Source organism: Peromyscus leucopus, chromosome 14, assembly GCF_004664715.2.
Source record: "Peromyscus leucopus breed LL Stock chromosome 14, UCI_PerLeu_2.1, whole genome shotgun sequence".
Classification (NCBI taxonomy): Eukaryota; Metazoa; Chordata; class Mammalia; order Rodentia; family Cricetidae; genus Peromyscus; species Peromyscus leucopus.
This window is the reverse complement of record NC_051075.1, coordinates 57,726,149-57,752,453: the sequence shown is the minus strand read 5'-3', so window position 1 is coordinate 57,752,453 and position 26,305 is coordinate 57,726,149. Positions and strand designations below refer to the sequence as shown.

Sequence of the window (26,305 nt, the reverse complement as noted above, 5' to 3'; positions counted from 1 at the left end):
GAGTTAAAAATAGCCATAATGGTCAAAATGCTAAGTATGAATTAAAACAAAATAAATTGAACCACCAAAAATTCATGCGGCACAAGATGAGGTGAAACAACAGAAAATGTTTTTTTGAAATATACAAGATACATATCTATTTATATATATACACAGGGATGTGCATATATGGATAGATATATCTGTATAATATTTTTCTTTCCACCCTTCCCAAGGATAACTGAATTATGGAATTACCATTATAATTAGGATAAAGAAAACCAAACCTAAATAAAAATTAGCATGCTTGGTTTATCCAGTTAAAACAGTATCATGCATGTCTATGTTGGCTGATGCTGGTTAAAAGTGATGGCGTGAATTTCTGTGTAACCACATGATTGATGACAGGGCCTGTTAATCTCCATTTACATTAGTCTGACATCATTTAGACTATGTCTACATATATATGAAATAACAAGCACTTTGATATAAACACGCTGCATTTATATATATACATGCACTGTGTGCATGTACTTGTGGTTTATGGGAGGAAAATAATACTGAACAAAAACTGAATGAAAGGAGAACCACAAAACTTTTCCTTTAAAGCCCAACCCTTCTTTTTTTTTTAAATTTATACATCTGAAAGAGGATTTGCTTAATGATTCCAGCAAGCTCTTTCCTTAGCTTCCACTTGCAATGGCATTTGAAATCAGGAAGTTCTTGATTTGGGCATGAAATTCTCTCTTTTAACATGGACACCTATATCCTGACCTTCAGATATGCACTGGTTCTAGATCATCTTGCATAAATATACTTCATATTAAAGTTTAGCATTGAGTAGTATAGTCATGATTCATGCTAAGCTCCGTGTCACTAAGTGTGAGTGTTCCTTGGAGTGAATTTAACTAGAGCTGGAGGGATATGTACAGTTCATTGCGTCAGAGAACACACCCCAAAATGTGATTAATAGCCTCAGCATCGACCACATGGCTTTTGGTCTTCTGTTCTTTGTTTTCTCTTAGTCTCCTTGTTTCCACATTTGCTTTTCCAAATAGACTGTGAACTCCAGGGTGGTATCTGGTGTCAGCCTTGTTTTCTCAGCACCTATTCTAGTGTCTACATAGACAGGATCATGAAAATGTTACACAAATAAATGATGTGTCAACCTCTAAACAGAAGGGCTTACACCGACTGATCTTATGCTCCCCTTTGGATTCTTCAACACTTCCCAAATGCTTGGGTTAAACACACATATTTTTTATTTATAATTTGTGTTATTAAATGTACTTCTGGATGGAATCCATAATAGCAGTCAACGCGCAGATGATATCTTTTGTATGTTTTATCTAAAAACTATTGTTTACATAAAATTCATTAATCAATTCTTATATCTTTATTACTTTAATTTGTATTTTTCAAACTTGCAAAAATAATATATTTTTATTAAGAAAAGATTATAGCTATCACATTTAAAGTTTAGTGACAAGCTCATTTGCACTTTTATCTTTTGTCAGGTCTGGACACTCTTGTTCCCACTTTGTTAAGAAATCATGGTCTTAACCTTCCAGCTGTATTTTCTACTATGCTCCAGCAAATAAAACCTCTAATGATTTGTAGGGCTTGGAACAACTCAGTATCAAGTTTTCTTATTGTCAATACTTTATAGAGATATCTCAAACCAGATAAGATTAAGTCCCTTAACTGAATCTATCCAGAAAGCATAACTACAGCAGGCTATTGAGGTTATGCTAAATTTCAATTTCATTTAATCTGGTTTGAGTCTTACAGGGACTGAAAAAGAGAGATGAGGAAACTGGACCACAAACTACAAACCCAGGGACATTAGATCTGAGGAGCAATAACAAAGCTGAGAACCACATTGGGAACAGTAACTCATCACCTAGCACTGTCATCTGTTTTAACATTCTTCTTACTCTAGGCCTGGGGAAAGGAGTTTCTTATAGATTGATTGATTGGATGTTTCCTCTCAACTTCCCGCTCTGTGGTGGAAATGCCAATGGGGGTTGATCAAATGACATTTAAGAAAGCAAAGGGGAAGAAATCAGTTAATCCACAATCAGGAAATCAAACCTCTGGACAATGGCTGAGGAACCAGTATGGTCATTAAGGTACACCAGGCTCTTCTCTAGGGCCACAGGGATTTATGTTTATTTAACGTCTTCTTGTCAATCTGATCACCAATACTTTTGAAAGTTAATTTTACCAATGTATAAAATCCAGGTCATTGGTTATAACTAGTGGACAAAAAGCCAACCCAAGGAGATCTCTATTTTGATGTCATGTCTGTTATTAAGAGCAGCAATAGTGAAAAGGGAAAGGGAAAAAATGGAAAGCCAGTTTTATGAAATTATGGGTTTCAGAACCCATGTCCACATTTTTATTACAAATACATGTGTTGGTATTGTGTTCCCCAAAATAAACAGGACCAGCTGAGGATCCGGCGAGGTGAGGGTAGCTATGGCTTGTTCTGTCTCTCTGATCTTCCAGTATTCACCCCAATAACTGGCCTCAGGTTTGATTTTATTAATAAGACTCTCTATGATTCCTGCTACAAATATTAATTTATTAAAGGTATTAATTGCTTTGTGACTTGCATGATCCATGAAGGATTCCCATCTCCTGGGGATGATTTGAACCCTGTGCATCTCTCCTCAACACAACTGTAGTCCTGGAGCACAGGGTTTGTGTGCAAAGAAAAGTCAAAAATATTAAATAAATACTGACCTTTGCAGACAATACATTTATAATTTAGGAGTTAAAAATCCCTACTCTGACATTTAGAAAGACAACAGTTACTCAAAAAGTTTTCTGGAATGTTTTTGGATTTAAGGTCTCTCTGTGTAGCCCTGGCTGTCCTGGAACTTGCTTTGTAGACCAGGCTGGCATCAAACTCACAGAGATCCACCTGATTTTGCCTCCCTAATGCTGGAATTAAAGGAATTTACATTACTCTAATATGATTTTAGTTTTCAAATACTCAGTTCTGAGTGTTTAAAAAAATCAGAAAAATGTAATCATACCATGGCTCAAAAAAGGACTTAATTCTCAAGGCAGGGCACTGGGGGAAGGGGACAGAGAGGGAAATAGAAACAAATCTTTTGAAATGTAGAATTGCCATGCTAATATTTATTTTCTCAAAGTTTTGTTTTCTGAAATAAAAACAAAACCAACACACTTTGATTTTTAACTGTTTAGGGGGAGACAAAGTTATAACTAGTGAAAGTATTCTTTAGCTTTAATTTGAGATTATTAAATATAGTGAAACTGAACCTAATTCATTCAACAAATTTTAATGGGGTTCTCAATTTATATCATCATTTCTCATGGATTAGAATATATTGTACTCATTTATTTATTTTTTAAATACTACATTTCCATTGAATTTGTAATTTTTTAGAATATTGTCAATCAAGCTCCAAAAGAAAAAGTTTAAGTTGTTTTTAAACATGTATGACTAAACTATACTAAGTTATAGTGGCCAAGTGCCAAGGTGAAAAATAATTCTTTATATCTCACTTCAAACTGGAAACATAAAAATCCCTTCCTAGTTGGAAAAATCACTTTATTTAAAACTTGATGCTTACATGAAATCCTATTGGTAAGTTATATGTTAAACTGCATAAATGTATAAAATGTGAGAGTCTTGAATGGCTCCAAAGGAATCAGAGAATAATAGGGTCCTCCACAATAAAGGAGGTAGAAAGTAATAACCCTGTTAAAAAGGATGAGAAGAAAAGTGATTGTTAAGGAGGAGAGAGCAAGTACTGGGTAGTATAGTTCTATCAAGCATCAGGCCTGAAAAATTATGAAATTTTAGAAACCAAGGCAGTAAACTTGAAAGTGTTGAAAGTCAGTTTTTATTTCAGTATTCTTGTGGAATTGCAGGTGATGTGATGTGAATGTCACCATAACACATTGCTGCATAAGCAGTGGGTGAGTCCTCCTTTGGCAGTTCGAATACAGTCCTAGAAACTGGTAGTCTTTGTGGTTTTAATTTCCACTGTCTTTGGAAAATGAGAGGTATATAGAGCTCATTCTCAGGTGATATACAAGAAGGACTGATATCTCTAAACACATAACTCCATCAGTATCAATTACATCTCTAGGTGAACCTCTTTTTCCACTGGGTCACTAGGAGAAACTATTTTTGTCTTATATAAAAATATGACTCTGACATTTTTCTCTGCATATCCAAGCCACTCACCAGCAATTAGAAACAAAATTAGAAGAAATATTTATTTTTCAAACATGGTGAGTTTTATTATTCAGGGTGAGAAGTTCAATAGTAGTTTCTACTAAGCAGCTCACTTAGCTCTTACAGAGGCAGAACTCTGTCCTCAACTTTATTAATGTATTGTTTGCTGTGTTCTCTTGAAGATCATAATAATTTTAAAATTTTGTAAAACCTTTCTTCTCCATATTATTCAAAAATGATGTCAATGAATTTCCATCCTCTGGATTTAAATAAAATAAGAACATATATATTGTCATTAAAAGAAAGTGAACTTAGTTTGGGGCCATTCAAGTTGGGCTATTCAAACTCGACATCAGAAGGAAATAACTATTATCAATCTGGGCTTCTATGGACCTTGTAGCTTTGAGATGTGGAAAGTCCTTTACCCTATGGAGATAATTTCTGAGAGGGCATAATTAGGGGAAAAATAGTAAAATAATTCAAAATGACTTTGCTCTTATTTTATTTTTAATGAGTCATATTGGAGAGATTTGATAAATATTGCTCCATATGCAGTTATCACAGCTAAGAAATAGATAAAAACCAGAGAGAAAATAACCAGACAATCCTAACTAAAGTCTAGGTATCTTAAACTAGTGATCAGAAAATACTGCTAATTGGATGTATACCAGGTATTTACTGAGTCCTTAGCATCTAACACACACCCAAAACACACAGGTGCCCTCAAAAAAATTTGTGGGATTGTGTTAGATTGGAGAACTGGTTTAAGTAGCAAGGCTATTTTACAATGACTCTCTTTTGAAAAGCACCAGAACAAAAGAACTAGAGGATAGTGATGCATCCTGTCATGCCTAAATGGTCAGGACTGTATAGTAAGTAAATGATACATGTAGATTAAATTTTTAATAAAACCTTTGTGCCCAGGTTTATTTCCAAATCACTTGAATAAAAGCTGATAAACAAGGTCACATTAACCTTCCGTCCAGAGAGCTAAACTCCCTAAGTGACAGATCATACTATAGAATGGGTGTATACCTTTAAGATACTAAGGCCAGAAGGCCTTGGAACTTCCTGAATCCAGAGCCACTTGCAAGAAACCAAGCAGTCAGCATTTACCAAAATCAGAACTGTTCTTAATCATTTTGGGGTAAGAAATTGAAGTTTTAAGTCTTTGATACATTATTTTTCTCATGAAACACAAATTTCTCTACAATTACAAAGAGAAACCATACAATGGCATGTCTTTTTTAAAAGATTAAAAAAATAAAGTGACCCAAGGATCAAGTGGATATTTTATCTATTTCTTTCAGCCTTTGTAGAAATAAGACAAGGCTTTTTCTGTTATTAAACATACACAGAAATTCGATGATATCTGTTCTCTATTATATACATATAAATGTTTAACTTACAGTTAATCTAAAAACAGACAACTTGGGAAAGTTGAGAGGAGAGAATCAGGGATGGCAGTTACCTGCTGGACATTATATCATCTATAGCTCACTATACAGGATTACCAGAAAATATCAAAATGTATCTGTGTCCAAATGGGGAACACACTGAGACTTCCCATGCCAAAGTCATCTTAACTTCAGCAGTTGATACATTTTGAAGCATCACAGCTGTTGACATGGCATAGTTTGGTACTAATTTTGTGTTTCTTATACTATATCACTTCATGAGTTCTCTAGACATCCAATGAACAAAATTAGTATAAATATAATGCCGTGTTAACTGCTGTTAAAATCCCATGGAAAATAATTTAAGTTACTTATTAATTTAAGACACTTATGATCAGAACAAGTCTTTGTGACTCATATGATACCCACCAATCTTTCTGTTTCCATGCTAGGTTTATGACTTAAAAACAAAAATTCTCATTCAAATGGAGGCTTTTCATGCTTTATGCCCCTGTCAGTCTCATAGTTACCATTGGCAACTGAACATTTGCAGTAGCAATTCCAGTGTATAATCTGGGCATGCAACTATGTTAGGGCACATATTATGCATTTTTCTTTAGAGATCAGAGACTTAAATTTTTCTAAGCTTTCATTGCTCTTTCCATGGGATTTGATGCTTTCGTTGGTAAATTAATATTTATATATGTATGCATATACATATATAGATATAGGAAATACACATACATTAACACACTATAATATATATAAAGCACATGTAGAATCACATATATGTATGTATTGGGGTTTTTGCAAATGATAAAAGAAGCAAGCAAACAAGACTGACCTGACCTACCTGTACTTGGTTCACATTCAACAAAGTCTTCGTCATCACTTGAACATTCAGCAGATGAAACAAGGTCATCTGATGTTGGCTATTGATGTTAACAGAACAGGGAAGGGTAGAGGGAAGAGAGAAAGCAGAGGCAGATAAGGAAACTGATATATAAATACATTCAATCTTTTTTATTGCCCCCTCTCATTGCTACTGACTTTTCTCTGGTCAGGATTGTCTGTATGGGTCTCCTATAAAACTGCAGCCACCAAAATAGCTGCAGAGATTCAAGGCTATCCTATCTCAGAAAATCACATAGTGCTATCCACTTTGGTTTCTGGATGAGGAATACAAAGGAAAGGAATTCCAAAGGATGGCCATTGGAAGGACCCAGCCAACACTACACTTTCAGTGCTTTGAGAGGGATTGAGTGCATATGGCACATGGTCTTATGTGCACCGTTGGGGGGCTGTGAGTCTATAGGCAGTATAATTAATGAACACTGTGGAATGCTATTCATTCAGTATAGCATAATAGGTTCTCTTACTTTCAGCGATTCCTTCTCATAATTGCTGCAATTAGCTGAATTAGCAATGTGGACCAGCAGAGTGATATTGCACAAGAGCTCCTGGACTTGGTAAGTCTCTTGCTGAAGAGAGCAGAACAAATTCCCACCACAACACTAGAACACTAGTTCAACGTAAATCCGTTTTTTTTTTTTTTTTTTTAACCCTACAGAAACTTCTCAATGCTTTGTAATTTCTTAGAGGAAAAACACAGAACTGTGGCCATTGGCACTAAAGTGGACCCTTGGCACATAGTAGGTGTGGATAAATAATGTGCATAACATAAATTACAAGTTTAGCAATACCAGTGAAAGAATGATGAGGGACTAAGTGGCTTACACACTAAACTCCAAACACATTTTGGTCATTATATATAGAAATGCCCAGTGGATTGTAGGCTTCCAATAAATACTCATTTCTTTTCTTAATGTCAGTAACATAATTGAGTTGCTGATTTTATTATTCCCAACCCATTGAAGTCTAGATCCATATTCAAGAAGAAAAGGTAATAAAGAAATGCCTTTTGTGTCTTTTGAACAAGGCAGTTGTTATGATTGATATGTATGCATTCTTATTAGACACAATAGCCCAAACCATCCATTGAAATAGAGATGTTATGTTTAAAAAAACAAGAAGTCACTGAGGTTAGCTGACTTGATGAGGGACACACATTACCACTATGCTTGTAGCACAAAACACCTCTTTCTATACCCTGTCTTATAGACAGCATAGGATGAATTGTGATCCTCCATACCTCAGGACAGGACTTCATTTGGACATTGGGCCTTAATGGGATACTTTAGTCCAAATGAAATCATGAGGATGACCCTGAATACAGTAGCATTGCTGTCTCTCTAAAAAGAGGAAATTGGGGCATAGGCATAGAGAGGGAGGAGGAGTCTATGTAGAAATGCAGAATAGAGGTGGGCATCTACAAGTCAGGGAGAGAAGCCACAAGAGAAGCTTTTTGCTGACACTGTGGCTTCAGACTGCCAGCCTTCAGAAATCTGCGGGAATACATTTCTATTGTTTGAGCCCCACAGTCTGTGGTACTTTGTTACCTCGGCCCTGGCAGACAAGCACACATGACAGTTCAGATGGTTAGTATTTCCAAAGGCTGCCCTCTGTTTCTAAGTACACATACCAAGTGAAGGAGTACCAGAAACGGGCAGGGGAGGGAGAACAACAGTGGAAAAAAATAAAACACATCAGGTAATTTATCTCACTTCCCCATGCTACAGATCTTTCTTCTAAATCTGAGAGGAACATACTCTACCCCTGTTCCATCTGAAAGTTAGAGGATAAGCAGTTGGAAAAGATCCCTGCTCTAATTACATGCTACTACACTACACTGTGCCAGTAGCTGTTTCTGGGCAAACCATTCCTCATGCCAGAAAAAATATACTCCCTTAATGCATATTCCTCTAAGGGCACCTAATGCAACTATACTTTCCACCACTTAGGGAAGTGGGGTGATGAGGGACATGTAAACTGTATGGACAGAAAAAAAAAACCCAATTAGCTGAAGCCAGTGACATATACTTTACTGATATGGCTAGATATATAGACTCAGGATTGATATAGAGAGAGCAGAACTATAGATTTCCATCTTTAAATAAAATGCTGCTTACCCCTCCCCCCGACTGTGTGTGCATGTTGTGTGTGGTGTATTTTTCTATAACCACAATTATCTTCCATAAGAACTTTTGACAACTGGGAACAGTTAAAAATCACAGGAAGAAATGGGAATCTCAACTCTCAAGACCCATGGCAGTTAAGCATTCAGTGTTTATTCTATTCAGGATTCATATGAAGTGGTTAACACATATTAAAACTCTTCTAGGAATCATAGTAATCAAGGGACTTGACAATTGTGTGACATCTGCTATGTGTCCACCCACCATCCACATCACTCAGACAATAAGACTGCAGTAGGAGATGCTTCTTTTTGTGCAGTTATCTGGGAATATCCACCAAGGTTTCTTCCATGCTATTCACATTTTTTTCCCCTCACAGTGACTCTGGTTGTTTGAAAGAGTTCCCCTGTAGGCTCATGTATTTGAATGTTTTGTCCTCTGTTGGTAGCACTGTTTCAGGGAGGACATTAAACCTTTAAGAGGTGGACCTGTGTTGGCGAAAGAATGACTGCATTGGGCTTTGAGGTCTTATAACCAGCCTCTTCTTACGTCCTGATTTCTCTCTGCTTCTTGAGTGCAGATAAAATGTGATCATCCAGCCTCCTGTGATTTGCTGCCATGCCATGGTTTTCTGCCCTTTCTGTGTTCTTACCCTCTGTAACTGTAAGCCCAAAATAAACTCTTTATTCTTTATGTTTATTAGGTTGTGGTACTTTATCACAGCAACAGAAATAGCTAATACAATAACCATCGGCCGTACTCTCCAATGGCTAAGCATAATGTACTTATAACCTGCCTGTATGTGTTAAATTCCCTTTGATATTCAAAGAACAATAAAATAGTCACAACTGCACAGCCTAAGTAGTTTTGATAGTGACAGGCTACTCATTTCTGTATACATTGTATATGATCATATCAAGATTTTCTTTACTCATTCATTCACTCATCGATGAGTTCATTCATTCGTTACTTTTGATATGTTACCACACATCTATGAACGAACAGTAACAGTGATAAATGATTAAGTGAGAAATGAAGTGGCTCTTCTGCTCTGGGATTTAGTTTCTGATGAGACAATCAAGTAAACAGGCAAACGCAACATGGTAAACTGAATGTTGTGATAAGAGTTAGCATGAGTTGCCGAGGGAGCAAGTAGCTGGAGAATAGCTCTATCTTTCAAACAGAAGGGAAGGAGGAAACAAGCCCTTAGGGACAGATTGGAACAGAGCAGCACAAATCCCGGATTGGAGGGTGGAGAAGGAGAAGGGCATTTCAGGTAAAGTAAATAGTCTTTGTTAAGGGTCAGTAGTATGAAACGGCTCCATTTATTTGCACATCTGTAGGTAGTCAGGGAAGAAAAGATGGTTCAGAATGACAAAATGACAGCAACTTGAATGACCATCTATACCGCAGAAACCTCCACTAACAAGCGTGGATTTAATACCCCAACCTATCAGACTCCTCTCCTTCCCCTCCCTACACCTCATCAGTATCACTCATCATAGTCCTTTGGAAGTTGACATAATGATTTTGCAACATGGTCCCTGGGAGGAACAGCCACAGCTCTGCTGGTGGTACATTAGACACCCCACTTCCTTTTCTCTAAAGGAGTAAACTATTCCTTTGCCCTTTATATATTAACCACGTTCTATATAAAAAATAATAATTCATATTACTCTATTTTAAAATGTATGTTATGTTTAATCTACATGTTGGAATTATTCACTTCCGCACTAGGTTTCATAAAACAAAAGATACATATTATAATAACTGTCAATAAAATATATCTGTGGCAGGAACCTTTATTCCTTTCCTGAAATTTTTTTATTGTACTTACATATTTTTTTCTACCACTGCTTATTAAAGTTACCTTAGAATAAAGTTGGGAATGGAGAAAGCTCCAAACTCTGTCCAGGTAAATTTATAGATGTGTTTACCTTCCAATTCCCTCAGTTTCACAAACCTGACTTCTCATTTTACTATTGTGAGTTATTGTTTCTATAATCACCTATGCCTAATTATTTATTCAGCAGGACTCTGCTCCATCTCAGCATGGGGACATATTTACACCATTCTCTATTATCACCCACTCTTTGTTAGACCCAGAAGTGTCTAATGTTATAATCAAGATGATCCATGACACTGTCACTGTGTCCTCTCTCCTGACTGCCCAACTATCTTTTGTGACTTGAAATTCTAACCTTTAGCCCTTTATCTTCCACTAGCACTAGGCTAATCATATAGGGGACAGCCAGTTTTCTCCTCCCACTCCTTGGAAGCATGATTATTTGACTGAGATTAAGCGTAGTATAAAATAAGTCCTGCCACAGAACGGCTTTATGAAATTATAAATAACACACTCAAGAATGATGATCTCCATTCTTCCAGTAAAAAGGGAAAAGAGAAAGGCCCATAAATATCCCAAAGTCCCACAGAAAACAGTCATATATCTCAGCAGCTGCTCCATGCTAAACAGAATTAAATTCTTTCAAATGCTTGTGACTTAGGCATTTTTCCTCTATACTTCTATTCTGAGAGTAAGAATTGGAGCTTGAAGTTTCTCATGGCTGGAAGGGGAGGAAGTCTATGTACCTCCCTTAAGAACATTCATTCTGTATTTAAATAAAGAACATTGGAGTTACTTTTCAGTTAGCAACAGTCTAATAACTCTAGGCAAACTTATGACCTCAAGTGAGATTATAAAAGTTTGAATACTCTGTGTTTATAGAGTAACATTGTATTCACTAAAATTTTGCCATCGTGTACTCTTGTCTTTGATCAATGTCAACATACACACATCCCTAGATAATTTTTTATATTAAATCATAGATTTTTAAAACTCATGAAGCTTGGGAACCTAAAAATTACTACTTTTGTTACCTCTTCTCTTCTACCTTCATTTCAGTGAACTCAAGTCCAATAAAAAAACAAGGTCAGAACACAGCAAGAAGGATGAATGCCCTCCCTATTCTCTCATTATATTCTGATTGAGCATGCTCTGTGCAGTCATCCTCAATAGAAGGGGCTGACATTTTTATGACAAAATGGAACATAAATAATTTTAGCTTGTCATATTCAGATATGGGCATGGGAGTGTAGCATGGGGCAGGCATAAATGATGGAGCTCAAGATATAAGGTTGCAGTCTGATGAAGATGCTACCTCAAGTGACCTTTGCTTCTTTTCTCTATATGTCCAAGTGTCAGGACTGCAATAATGTATTGTGAATTCTCACTCTCTCTGCCATGCTATTGGGCTTTTCAATGCATCACTTCCTCTCTTCTCTCTGCCCACCCAAGCTAATGAATTGCCACATAAGATATGACTAGATGCATATCTTGGTTTATATACATGTGCAATAAGAAAACTTTAAGGAGACTATTCCTGGATTAAAGACATCCCACTCAGTCTAAACTTATGTCTTCACTCTGAGATCCCAGTTAAAAGTGCAACACGGTCTGGATAGGTGATTTTATTTATGTTTGCATTTGCTTACTTTATCATTCATTGCTACCACAAATATTTATTAATTGCTTATGAAGTGATCTGCCAATTACTGTGCTAGGCATTGCCCATGCTCAGTCTTTGTCCTTATGGGTTTTACAAATTGTTGAACTTAAGCTAGGAAAAATAAACTCCACAGATGGGTTTCAGCTCTATGAGAGCTATGTTAAAACTTTATGATTAATATGGAATACTTACTGTGATAAATATTTATTTAGATGTCACTAAAAGCAGGCAGACTATACAGAAATTCAAGAACATTCTGCTTCCCTCAAAATTCTTCCCACCTTCAGTTTTCCCCTTTTCCATAATGCACACAGTGGAGTGGGATAAAGAATGACAGGACTTATAATAACTTTGGCTAACGAATTAGCCTTTGAGGAAATCCCTTTGCAGATTGCAGATTTAATTAATGGCAGACAAGTCAAGCGGAGATGAGCTGTACATTGTGCTAAAGATTTGGGGTATTTTTTGCTGTGATCGAGGTCTTGGGAGATGGTATAAGTAAACATGGGCTGTTGTTTTGTTTTCTTTTTCCCTTCACTTCCAAGATTTCTCTTCTATCTGTTCAAAAAGGAAGGGTAGACCAAGAGAGGGGGAAGGGAAGAAGAAGAGAGTGGGTGGAAAAGATTAATCTATCTGTTGTCCGAGGCAGCCTGACAGAGGGAAGAGGAGTATTGAATCACAGAAGATTAACCAAACTTCAATGTACCCTCCCAAAAGCAGAAGGAATGTAATGCTACGTGGTGTTGCACTGATAAGCAAATCCCTCTAAATCCTTTCAATTTATTTCTTGGCCTGGAGAAATTACATATTATGTAGGAGACAGAAAAAAATACAACAATAAAATAAAATAAAATTGCCCACCCATTCTACACCATCACTAAGAATCTAGATGGGGTCCTAGTGATCATGCACACATAAAGTTCCTCTTTGGTGGCTATTTCCCCTTGAGAACTGCTGTTCAGAAAAAGTTGGCTGTATGTCCATTGTAAACTTTCTGTTTTCATCATTGAATATTTAGGGCCTAACCATTGTAAGAGATGTCAAAATTTAGTTGATTCTCCAAATACCTGAAATGCTTTTATTTTTTTCCTTTTTCTTAAAGGTAGAATTTCCTTTATAGGTGGGCTTTATGCCAATATTTCTAAAGTCAAGCCTTTGTTTGCAGTGGAGAATTACAAAGGACAGATATTATTGTGACTGGAAGTTAAGATGTAGGTACCACTTAGTGAGTGTTTTAAAACTAAGCACATATGTTCTCATCATGGATATCACTAAGGTTTTCTGAAAAAAAAAATGATGATAGCATGCATGGGTCCATGAAGTTCTGACTCCATAGTTCAGCAGAGAAGGAGGAATATATGAAACTATAAGGAAATTAGAATTACACTTCCTTGTGGTGTGTTCTTTCTCTTGGCCCTCTGTCTTAGATCCTGGCATTACAAACCAAAGAGAACCAGCTTTTTTCTTACATGATGAAAGCACAGATTAGAGGTCTTCCTAAGACAAACACAGTGAAGATACACAGTGTGATGAGTCAGGTGAGGCCAGTCCTAACTGGAGGGACAAGATGGATCCTCCTCAGTAACTGAATATGTGTAAGGAGGTCCCAAAGGACAATAGTATGTACTAGTGACCTCAGATATTGGAGTCATGATGAACTTAGATATGTGAAATGGGCAGGGGAAAAGGGGGTAAAGAAACAGTCAAATTATTAGGAATTGAAATAGCTAGATTTTTTAATTTATGTGTGGCAGACTATTCTTATTGGAAGCACCATGTCAGGTTCATCAACATCTATCAGATCAGATTATTCAGAAAATAAAAGGGGACAGCCACCTTAGAAAAATGAGCATGACTCCAGTTCAGGCCCAGCAAGAAGAAACTAAAAGAAGTGTGGGCTCAAGAAGTTGCCCCACAAATGCACAATGGAAATGCATACTAGCACAGCCTAGAAATTAATGTGTGAAACAGAAACATTATCCATAACAAGCAAATGCAATGAATTGAATAATTGATTGTAATGCAAAGGATGAAAATTCAAGATGAACCTTTCTTTGTCATTGGAGAGAATGTCTCTACTTGGACATTTCAAGGAAAGTAAAAATATTAGATAATGTAAATAAACAAGCAAGCAAAAGACAAAGCCAAGTGAGGAGGAAGAGCAATATCAGTAGTTAAAGTGTGGTTTGTACACTTGAAACTGGATTTGATAAGCTACTGAGAGAATAACTAGGAGTTCTGCAACTGGTGACTTTGAGTCAGAACTATGGGGAAAATATGGGAGTCAACTGAAACACATAGTATGAAGCTAGAGTGACAAGAACTGCTAAGAAGGTCATCTCACCCTGAGATGAATGCCTAGAGTTACTATAGTGTTACTGTGTCTAGAAGAGAGGACAAAGCTCCCACAAAGAAAGGTTAGAGAGTCGAGTCCATTAAGGCTATTTACAGTGTGAAACCCAAGTTTGGAAATGTTTTCAAGTGATACTAGGTGAGAAATTCCTGAACCCAGATAGGCTCACTTACTCTCTAGATATCACGGCCTCATTCCTAGTCTACGGTATAAAATTTACAAGCTCTTCATAAATAGCAATTCAAGAAAATTCACGAAACTAACACAAACATGCCTGGGAGATGACTCCAATGGTGAAGTGCTTGGTATATAAATTTGAGTGCCTGAGTTTGTCCCCCAACACCCATATAAGAGAGCCAGGTGTGATGGGGACCACCTATAACCCTAGCACTGTGAAGTCTCAGAGAAAGGTGACTGAGGCTTATAAATAAGCCAGTCTAGCCAAACAGATAAGTTTTAGATTCAACAAGAAATCATACCTTAAAAAATAAGGTAGAAAGCAACCGAAAGATAAACAATACCAACCTCTGGCTTTCACATGTTTCTACATACATGTTGTATACTTGTGTACACATATGCACATACATGGTCATACATACATGGGCATTATTACAAGTGCATATATGCCTACACCACACACCAAGCAAATAGAGCCTAATTTCCATGTAGAGTGGGAAACTGTTAATTGCTCTTTTTTGTGGAAAGTGAGGCTAACAATTTTCCCTATTATAGTTTATAAACAACAATGTTCATCTTGTCAAAGTAGGTGTTGGGAATACAGTAGATGTAGTCACAGAAATAAGGGCTCTGGGTTCATATTGTTCCTGCACTTTGACATTCTTTCTGCCTTGACATACCTGACCATTTAGGTTTTTGTAATTAGAATTCAATGGGACAATGGAACACACATGCAGGCAAAGGGAACACATGCAACATGTATATCCACCCATTTCCCTTGCCATTTCCTCTACATGCAATTGCTGTGGGATGGTCTGTATGTCAAATTGCTTTGATTGGTCAATAAATAAAACACTTATTGGCCAGTGGCCAGGCAGGAAGTACAAGCGGGACTAACAGAGAGGAGAAAAGAAAGAACAGGAAGGCGGAAGGGTCACTGCCAGCTGCCGCCATGACAAGCAGCATGTGAAGATGCCGGTAAACCACACACCACATGGCAAGGTATAAATTTATAGAAATGGATTGATATAAGAGATAAGAACAGTTAGCAAGAAGCCTGCCACGGCCATACAGTTTGTAAGCAATATAAGTCTCTGTGTGTTTACTTGGTTGGGTCTGAGCTGCTGCGGATCTGGCAGGTTAGAGAGATTTGTCCTGACTGTGGACCAAAAAAATTCTAGCTACATGCAATCTTTCAAATATTTTATGAATATGGAATTCTGTGGACATGGCAAGCATGACAGTTTTCTTGGTTACTTTTCTGTTGCTGTAAGGAGAGACACCATGAGCAAGGTAACTTATCAAAGAAAGCATTTAATTTGGGAGGGGGAGGCAGAGCAGTCACAGTTCCAGAAGGTAGTAGAGTCCCTGACCATTGTGAAGGGGAACACAGCATCAGGCAGGCAGACATGTCTCTGAAGCAGTAGCTGAGAGCTTACATTTTGAGATAACAACCATGAAGCAGAGAGGTATGAGTGCTAACTGAGAATGGCATGGGCTTTTGAAAGCTCCAGAGGCACTCCCCTCAGTGACACACCTCTTCCACCAAGGCCACAGCTCCTAATCCTTCCCAAACAGTTCTGCCAACTGGACCAAGCATTCATATAAGCCAACAAGAGCCATTATCATTCAAACCACCTCAACAGCAATATAAAATTTCCCAGTGTCTCTCCTTGGGAGGTTGGTACTGTCTTCTTGACGAAATTGGCTGGGGATAAGATCTTGTTTCAATCCCTTTGGACCTTTGCATATCCCTCATTCAACAAACAACATGTATGCTCTTCCAAGCAACCTTATCAATTCTCTTCTTACTCCTGTGCACCAATGAACACATGAAAACTAATGGCTAAGAAGAAAAAGGAAAAGTTAAGACAATCCAGAGACCTTTGCATTTTCAGTCTTACTTTACTTTTCAGTGAGCTGAAATGAGACATTTCTAGGATGTCTTTAATTAAAAAGTGGAATAAAACCTGATAAACTAGTAGGGGACAGTGCTTCTAGCCTTCTGGTTAGTAAGTGAATATGTGTCTGTAAGCTATGAAATAAGAGTACTGGGTTCTTCCTCTGATTTTACATTTGAGTTGGATGCTCTTAAATTGGCGTTTAAAACCCATATTGCATCATATAACATGGTAACATCTGTACTGATGACAATATTTTTTATTTTTTTGTTTTCTGAAAATGTCACTGAGCAGATCTTGGAGGAGGAAGGCCACCATTCACCTCTAGCATTACCTCTCACCCTAAATGTGATTAAATAGCAAATAGAAACACCATGATGATACTATGAGAGAAAGACTGTGAGCAAACTGTATTCTAGTGGTTTATCAATACATTTCCTCCCACTCTTTGAACAAGGAGATCCATGCTTTCTTTTTGTGACAGTTTCCACAAAGTATGGAGATACCCAGGAGAACAGTTCAGTAAAATGGTTTTTGAACAGGCCCAAAGAATGTGACATGGTTTTCAGAATCTCAAATGATGACAAATAGCCTATGCTCCTGAAGCTGGGTCCCTTGTGCTTCAATCCTTCACTAGCTTAATTCCCTGAATTACTTTGGGGGAAACACAACACCTTTCTTCACTACTGTGGCGCTTCTAATTCCTAGGCCTCAGCCCTTATCCCTTTCATTCCTTGCTTCAGTAAGAAGGTTTCCAAAAAAAGGTCCTATTAGGCCAAGACTCCTGGAACTCCTATTGCTTCCTACTTCTGAGAAACTCCATCCTAAACAACCACTTTAAAACAAATGATAATGAGACAATTTTCTGGAAAATGCCTTTATTCATAGATGGGTGGCCAAACAAGAATGGTCATCCATGTCGAGCAAAACAAGGAACTTTGCTAGGATGGGTGCTGAGACAAATGCCCTTCTGACAACTGGTTGAGTGGGCAGCAGGAGGCCGGTTGCCTTTCCAGGCACCATTGCCTTGGAAAGCGAATATCAACTCTGCAGCATCATTGTCATCACCAAAAACTGCGTCAAGAAATATTTTAATGTATATTCTGCCTCTTCAAAAGAAACCAATGTGTCATCCGCTGCCCCCTTTTTAAATATGAGCACCTCTATTTGGCTTTTTCTCTATTTTCCCCTTGTCTTCTATATAGAAGAGGAAAATGTGTTTCATTTGTATATATATAAATTCAATCACTTTGAGGAAAAATAAACAACTGAATAGAGTACAGTAGCTTTAATGACCATCTTTCAGGAATGAAGATTTCTAAGCAACCTAGTCTCATTCTAGGAGATTGGAAGTAAGCAGAAACAATAAAACAGGATTACTGGACAATAAACACAAGCACTCACATTCATAATTTAAGAAGCATTTTCCCATGCATTCATTACTGAAGAATTCACCCTGGTCCTCGTCTATTTTTACAGTGGTAGATATTTCCTCCCAGCATTTAGTCTGTTTCTTTCTTTCTAGAATATTTTTGAAATACTCTAATCATAGCCTCTCTGGCATATACCAAAAGGCTCCTATACTCTTAAAGTTGCTCAGAGGAGCCAAAAGGCAAGTGAAATTGCTTAGCTTATGAGACCAAATAGAGATCATTAGATCCTCCCCCGACTCCAGATAGTTATATATTCAGCAAAAAAAAAAAAAAAAAAAAAAAAAAAAAAAATACCAGGGAAGATAATGGACACTGAACAAAAGAGAATGAGGTTGGGTCTCATGTGACATGGGCCCAATCTTCAGTGTAGCAGAGAAAGCAAGTATTATAGACATTGTCAATGTCCATCCATTCTTCTCTCCTTCCTTACAACAAATGATGATGTGAGTAATTTAAGCAAGTTTGTTTTGCAACTAGAAGTGGCCATGTGACATAGATATGGGGAAAGATATAAAGAATACAACCTGCTAGCTGTGTAAATGTGTCTTCTATTCTTCATATAGGAGGAGGCTTTAGGGGCTGGTGAGATGGTGGAGTGGGAAAAGACATTTTCCACTAAACTTGATGACTTGAGTTTGATCCCTGGGATCCATATGTTTGAGGAAGATAACTGATTCTGAAAAAGGTTCTCTGACCTTCACTTACGGGTCAGCATGTATACGCCTTCCCTCCAATAAATAAAAAAGGAGGGGATTGGATAATCCAGTTGCTCTCCTTTCTACCTTGCATTTAGATGGGAGATCTGGAGTAACTACAGCCACAGGCTTTGGAAACTGTTTTTGGAAAAAACAAGAAAGGAACCAGGATGCTGACTCTGGTAGTAGGCACAATAATGCAGCTTGAAATTAATCAACAAATTTCTGCTCCAAAGACTCCAAGGTCTTGCTAAAGAAGAAAATGTGTACTTTTCAGATCATGTTTTCTGTGACTATAAGTTGAAGTCAGTCATATAGAGCAACAGAAAGAACACTGGGAAGTGGAGAGGATGCCAAGCTCTGCATGGCTGGGCTCTGCCTCTGGTGCTCATCAGTCACCAGGAGACATTTTAATAATTCCCAGGATTGGGACTTGGATGAAAGCCTGATGAGGAAAGTGCCACCGTGATTAGACGCTCACCAATGTGCCAACTCTGTGGTCCAAAAGGAGTTTGGAAAGGTCCTTTGGAACTGAGCAAGCAGAGAAAAACATTTTTTGACTGAGTAAGGCAAAGTAAGTTTGATTAAATATCTTTTAAGCTGCATTAGTCAGTATACCCCAGGCTGGACTGATCTCCCCTACCTTCTGTGGTCTCTATAGTCTCATGGAATGCTCAAGCACTAAGGTTCTCTTGTTTACTACTAGACCTCCAGGCCCCAAGTCCTGCAAGGTCTATCTCTAAAATGCATCTCTTTTTGTCTGTTTCTGTGTGTGTGTGTGTGTGTGTGTGTGTGTGTGTGTGTGTCTGTTTCTGTCTCTCTGTTTCTCTCTTTTTCTTTCCCCTGCCATGATTGCTTCCCTGGATGATCTCTGAGACTCTCTCTAAGCAGACTTCTGTCCTCTACCCTCCTCACTGTCTTCATTGATCACCAAATAAAATCCAAACTTAAAAACAAGAGCAAATGCAAAACAAACAAAATAAAACTATTTTAAAAAGCAGGATCCTCTTTCAGCCATTTAAAATTCTTCCTTTGAGAATTCTCTGTTTAGCTCTATAGCCCATTCTTTTATTTGGATTGTTTTTAAGGAATTGCTCAGCATCCTTTGTCATGAGAGAGATGCAAGTCAAAATGACTCTGAGATACCATCTTACACCTGTCAGAATGGCTAAGATCAAAAGCACTTCGGACAGCTTACGTTGGAGAGGGTGTGGAACAAGAACACTCCTCCACTGTTGGTGGGCATACAAACTTGTACAGACACTTTGGAAATCAGTGTGGTGGTTTCTCAGAAAATTGGGAATCAATCTTCCTCAAGACTCAGCTATACTACTTTGGGGCATATACCCAAGGAATGCTCAATCATACCACAGGGATACATGCACAACTATGTTTACAGCAGCATTATTGGTAATAGCCAGAAACTGGAAACAACCTAGATGCCCCTCAACTGAAGAATGGATTAAGAAAATGTGGTACATATACACAATGGAGTACTACTCAGCAGAAAAAAAACAATGACATCATGAAATTTGCAAGCAAATGGATGGAGCTAGAAAATATCCAGAGTGAGGTAACCCAGATTCAGAAGGACAAACATGGTATGTACCCACTCATAAGTGAGTACTAGAAGCAAAGCAAAGGATAACCAGACAACAACCCACAACTCCAGAGAAGCTAGCTAACAAGAAGATCCAAAAAGGGATGCATGAATCACCCTGGGAAGGTGAAATAAGTGATATCTCCATAAGTGATCTTGGGGTGAGAGGTGAACAATGGAGGGTAGGGGATGGGGAATGAGAACAAAAGAGAATGGGATGGTCGAGTGGGAACAGGGATGGAGTAGAAAAGCAATGAGAGAGATACCATGAAGGAAGGAGATATCATGGGGATAGAGAGAAACCTGGTGCTAGGGAAGTTGCCAGGAATCCCCAAGGATGACCCCAGCTTGGACTACTAGAAATAGTGGAGTGGGTGCCTGAACTTAACTGGTTTGCCCCAGTGATCAGATCAGTCAATACCCTAACTGTCATCACAGAACTTTTCTCCAATGACTGATGGAGGCAGATACAGAGATCCACCACCAAACATCAGGCAGAGCTCCAGGAGTCCAGTAGGAGAGAGAGAGGAGGGATTCTATGAGCAAGTGCATCAGGATAATGATGGGGAAGCCAGCAGAGATGACCAAAGCAAACTAGTGGGAACTCATGAAAGTTGGATCCATGGCTGTGGAGCCTGCATGGGACTGGACGAGGCCCTCTGCATGGTGAGACAGTTGTATAGCTTGATCTGCTTGGCAGGCCCCCTGGTGGTAGAATCAGAATCCATCCCTGGTGCATGAGGGGGCTTTTTGGAGCCCTTTACCTATGAGGGGACACCTTGTGCAGTCTTGAGGCGGGGGGGGGGGGGGGGCAGGGCTTGAACTTGCCTCTACTGGATGTGCCTCCCCATGGAAGGCCTTGTCTTATTGGGGGGGGGTAGATTGGGTCAAGAGGCTGGGGGGGTCAGGAGGAGGGAAGAGGGGGATCTTTGATTGGTGTGTAAAATGAATTAAAAATTTTAATTAAAAAAAAAGCAGAATCCTCTAGCTCTGGGCTCCAGTGTAACCAGTGGCATTATCCTCGACCATATTTTCCACCGATGCTTACGAATGGCTCCATCTTCTACATACTATTCAACAAATGTTTGCTTTCCCTGCACAATTGAATTGTGTTCTTGACTTCATGTTTTGACTTCTGTGTTCCTCATCCAGATCTGTTCTCATATCATTCCACTGTATCTCCTTGTAAGGGTACATATTTTTTATGTAGTTTCTTCACCCAAACACAATATTCTCTTTAGCACACCAACTTAGTGTTTTCTTAGAATATAGTTTAAAGAGTTTCTTACATTTTGAGTGGTAGCATATCCCTCTGCTTGACTGTTAGATTTTGGAGGGCCAGGAGTTTGTTTAGAGACAACATCAAGGGAAAGTATTGTGTTTGGAGTCAGAAAACACAGACTCAACTAGATAAACCTGGTGGATGCCCAGTGCATCCACCAGCACTGTGCACTGGTTTTCTTGCTTGTAAATCTGAGACAAGGACTTCCTGCTACTATAGTGCAGGTTAGAAGGGGGATCCATGGCACAGAGAGATTACTATTCCATAAGATACAGTAACTATTGCAATGATATACTTTATTGGCTTGATATCTAAAGTGCCTGAACAGGGCCTTTGTGTACCAAAGAAAGAAAGTCAAATAAATGATATGCATTTAGAGAATGTCAGTTAATGTAAATACACTCAGATGATCCAGAAGCCATACTAAAAGGCTAAAAATTTTAGATTGAAGAGGTGAAGTATTTCTCACCCTTGTTGGGTAATTATAACTTGTGGTAACATCACCTTTAAAGATGTCAGAGGTAGAAATAGCTTTACAAGCTCTTGTTATGAGCATGGACTTCCCATCCATGGATGAATGGAGTCAAACAACATATTATGCATGCACAATGGAAAATTATTCAAACACTAAAAAGCAGAACCTCTTGTCATTTGAGAAACTATGAATGGGCCTATGCAGGATTGTAGAAAATGAAGTAAATGAGGCACAAAAAGATAAGTGCAGTATGATCTCATGGAATGGAGAAAAGTCACAAGCATATAAGATGATGGAGGCCGGCCAGTGGTGGCGTACACCTTAAATCCCAGCACTCGGGAGGCAGAGGTAGGTGGATGTCTGTGAGTTCGAGGCCAGTCTGGGTTACAGAGTGAGTTCCAGGAAAGACGCAAAGCAACACAGAGAAATCCTGTCTCAAAAAAACAAAAAACAAAAAGAAAGAAAAGAAATAAGTACAACAGAAGGAATAGATCCCAGCAATCAATAACACTACATAGTGACTATATTCAATAATAATGTATATTTCAAAATCATTAAAAGAATATTTTTAATCATTACCTAAAGGAAAAGTAACTATTGGAAGTAACAATTCTCAATTAGTCTGATTCAATCATTTCAAAAGATACACATGTATAAAAGCATCTCTTAATGTCTAACAAGAATCGTCATTATTTTCTATATAATCCTATTAGTATATTAGGGTTTAGGGAGATGGCGCAGCAGTTAAGAGAATTTACTGCTCTTGCAGAAGACTCTTGTGGGCTCCTAGTTCCTATGTTAGCCTTTATTCAAACTTCTCTCCAATTTCAGCGGATCTGACACCTTCTTCTGAACTGCAGGGGCACCTGCACTCTTGCATATCCCCACCCAGAGACATACACATATATTAGCAATTATAAAATTAAAAACTAAATCTTTACAAATAAAATAAAAATTAGAACAGAAAGGAATTTCTCTGGAAGGTCATGTTTGCTTTCAAGGTAGAAAATGTCTTACTCATCTTGAAAAATCTCACAAATAACTTCTGATGAACTCCTATACCCAGGTGCCAGGAGGTCAAATCCTCATTTAATGGGCTAAAGGCTTAAAGTAACTCAGGGTTCATTCAGGAATCTGGAGCCAGATTTTTGTGTGAGAAGTTCAATAAGTGCCACAAAAAGATTGGGGTGGTAGGAGTAAGAGGTTGCTTTTACTTGTTCCACAGTCCTGGCTGTACAGAGCCCAGGAGGAGCTGTTGATTCTTTGGGTACACTTGCTCTACCTCACTTAAACCCTTAAGCAAAATTCTTTATATAAAGGAAAGTAAGAGATAGTATAATCACTCTGGATTAATGCCCTGTAAAATGACTCCAGCAATTACACTGTTTGTAAGTACCTCGGAGTCCATTAAGATAAACATCTATCTTTGAATATTCACATTAATGCACTACACTGTTCTTTCGTAGATAAATCTTACTTGAAGGTTGTGCACTTCGTACAGTTTATCATGGCTTATTCCTCTTCAATGCACACATTAATGCAAACAGAAGGGTAGTACTTAAACTGTTAGTTGCTGGGCACACATTAACACACAAGGCAGTTTTAGTACACCTTTAAATGAAGAATAAATATACATTAGATTTTAAATAACTTTGTAGGTTGAATACCCAGAAGACATTGTACTGGACTCTTAATTTCTCACATAAGCAATATCTTACGAGCAAAGGCAATAAATGCTTATACATACAAGAGTTTTAATATGCCTCCAATTGTTTCACATACATAGGTCCAAATGAAATCTAATTCCCTAATCACCCCTTTATGAGAAAAAGTGTATCTGTTTACATCATAGAATATACATAGCTACATTTTTATGTTAAGTGTAGGCTCAACTTCATTAACTTTTGCAGCTAAATTGAAAAAGTGCTTAATGAGATCCGGTCCTTATTTACAGTGCAAAATTCTTTTTCCTGCTGTTGTGAATGGCAGACATTGTCTATATATAAAAGGTCTACAGAATTAACTGTCTTTTGTGAGTGTTATACAGGGTTTAACAATGACAGTATCTAATATAAAATGTTTAATAACCAGTACAGTAGGAGAATTGACCAATCAAAACAGGTGTTTACTGCAAGGCTGGGGCTACACCATGATGCTTCAGGAATTTTAGGTCTCCATGGGCCTATATTAGAGACAGAGGAGAGTTCTTTTGGGAAGGAAGTGTGTGGGGGGGGTGAGTTGTATAAAACACTGGCTCACCAGCCAATATTAATCACTTGATGGATTTGAGAAGAGGGACATGAGCACCTGTCTCAAAATAAAATAATATAAAAATTAAAAAAAAAAAAAAAAACAGAAAGAGGGGTTGGAGATTTAGCTCAGTGGTAGAGTGCTTGCCTAGCAAGCGCAAGGCCCTGGGTTCGGTCCTCAGCTCCGAATTAAAAAAAAACAAAAAACAAAAAACAAAAAACAAAAACCAGCAAGAGATGAAATCCAAGAGGATATATTTAATATGCCTGGAAACAAATTCCTTTGCACTGAAAAGAATCTGCTTGGTGTTTGCAAAGAAGGGCATTCCCCACCGTGCCAATGACTCACGGCTCACACATTCAGCAATTCTCTTCTGAGCTAATGTGTCAACTAGGCCAAATCAAAAGGCATGCTTCTTTTTAATGGATCCCTCTACTTCAATGGATAAGCATATGGAACAAATATCTAATAATAAAAATTAAGGGATAATGTGTGCTGTCGAATGATAAGTTCACCCCATTCTCTGGAATGGTTAGAGAAGTGGTTGCCTGAGGTTTATGGCTTTGACTAGACAATAGAATATTAACATACAGGAGTAGGAACAGATAGTCCAGATGAATGCTCTGCCAATTCATGCTTAGAAGGAGAATGAATGGGACAAAGAGTAATTTGTTTGACTGCAACACAGAGTGCAAATGAAGAAGTTGGACAGTGGGATAATAGACGAATATCTACTACCTATCATCTAGATATCTATCTACCTATCATCTAGATATCTATCTACCTATCATCTATCTACCTCCCTATCTATCATCAATCAACAATCAACCCATCACCACTCTATACACCTTTCTGTCTACCTCTCCATCTACCATCATCCATCACCTATCTACGTATGGGACAGAAGAGAGGAGAAAGGAGAAAAAGGCAATCCTAATTGCATTTTCATTAATGGCATGCCAGCAAAGTGCTGCTGCTGTTCAAATGCCAACACCTAGTTGTTGAATCTTTGGAGGAATGTATGTTCCAGATATTTGAGGCAAATAACCTTCCAAGCAAAATTTCCCTGCCGGGAACGCTCAGTTGAATGAGGACTTTAGTGTGTACACTTCAAAGATGAAATGGAGCATCGGCTTCTACCTCCTCTTAAGTAAAGCACTGATGAGAATGTGAAAGCTTTGCAAATAATTCTTGTTCATGGGTAGGACTTCTATCTTCTGTTCTGAAATTCATCCTGAGGAGATTTTCTGTCTTCCAGTTGAATAGACTGTTGAGCCTGAGAGACAGTTAATAAAGCCCCTATGAAATTATGTCTAGCCTTGCTAGATGGGCTTTAATGCCAGACACTTGGCGTAGCCACGAGCAGACTTGTGTATGAGTATGTGTGAGTGTGTGCGTGTGTGTCGAAAATATATACCTGAGAATAACAAAAACATAAAAGGGATGAAAACATAAAATGCAATCTTTTCAAGGCCCGATGGATTCCCAGCTGGAGTACAGTCGTCAGAAAGAAAGTTACATAAAAGAAGCTCAGACAGCTTTAAGTGCCATCTGGACCACACTGTGCTCATTTGAGCTTCACCTGCTTAAAAAAAAATAATCAGGACAACAAAAAGTACCCACAGACACAACCAGAGAAGATGTTGTTTGTCTCTTTGGAGATCATATGCTCTTGCCTTCAAATGTGTGAAGTGTATCTTCTTCAGTCCTGTTTGATACAGGGATAGATTTGCTTTTGAATGGAGCCAAAAAGAGTCTTCTAAAACTCAATCTTAATCTTCGGGGAAAAAAGAGGAGGGACAAAGAAAAAAAAAAGCCAGAACTTTAATACCTTTTAAAAAAGAAGAGTTCTAAACAACTGGATTGTTTTCTCTAGTCTCTGGAGGTTAAAAGGAAACTTGTGCACCTCAAGCCCTGTAGGAAAAGCATTTCACCCAACTAACTCTTTAAACAGAGGGGAAAAAAAGCAGCCAGAGATGTAGCTAAGTTGGTAGAGCGAC

At 38.1% G+C, this 26,305-nt stretch overlaps 1 protein-coding gene across 1 annotated transcript in view; it reads right to left on the bottom strand.

The window, feature by feature from the left end:
• The window catches only part of Nrxn3 (neurexin 3), a 1,620,870-nt gene that overhangs the window by 50,354 nt on the left and 1,544,211 nt on the right, over positions 1 to 26,305 (bottom strand). The window contains 1 exon segment of the mRNA XM_037210977.1: positions 6,449 to 6,527. Within this exon segment, the coding sequence (XP_037066872.1) occupies positions 6,449 to 6,527 (79 nt within the window).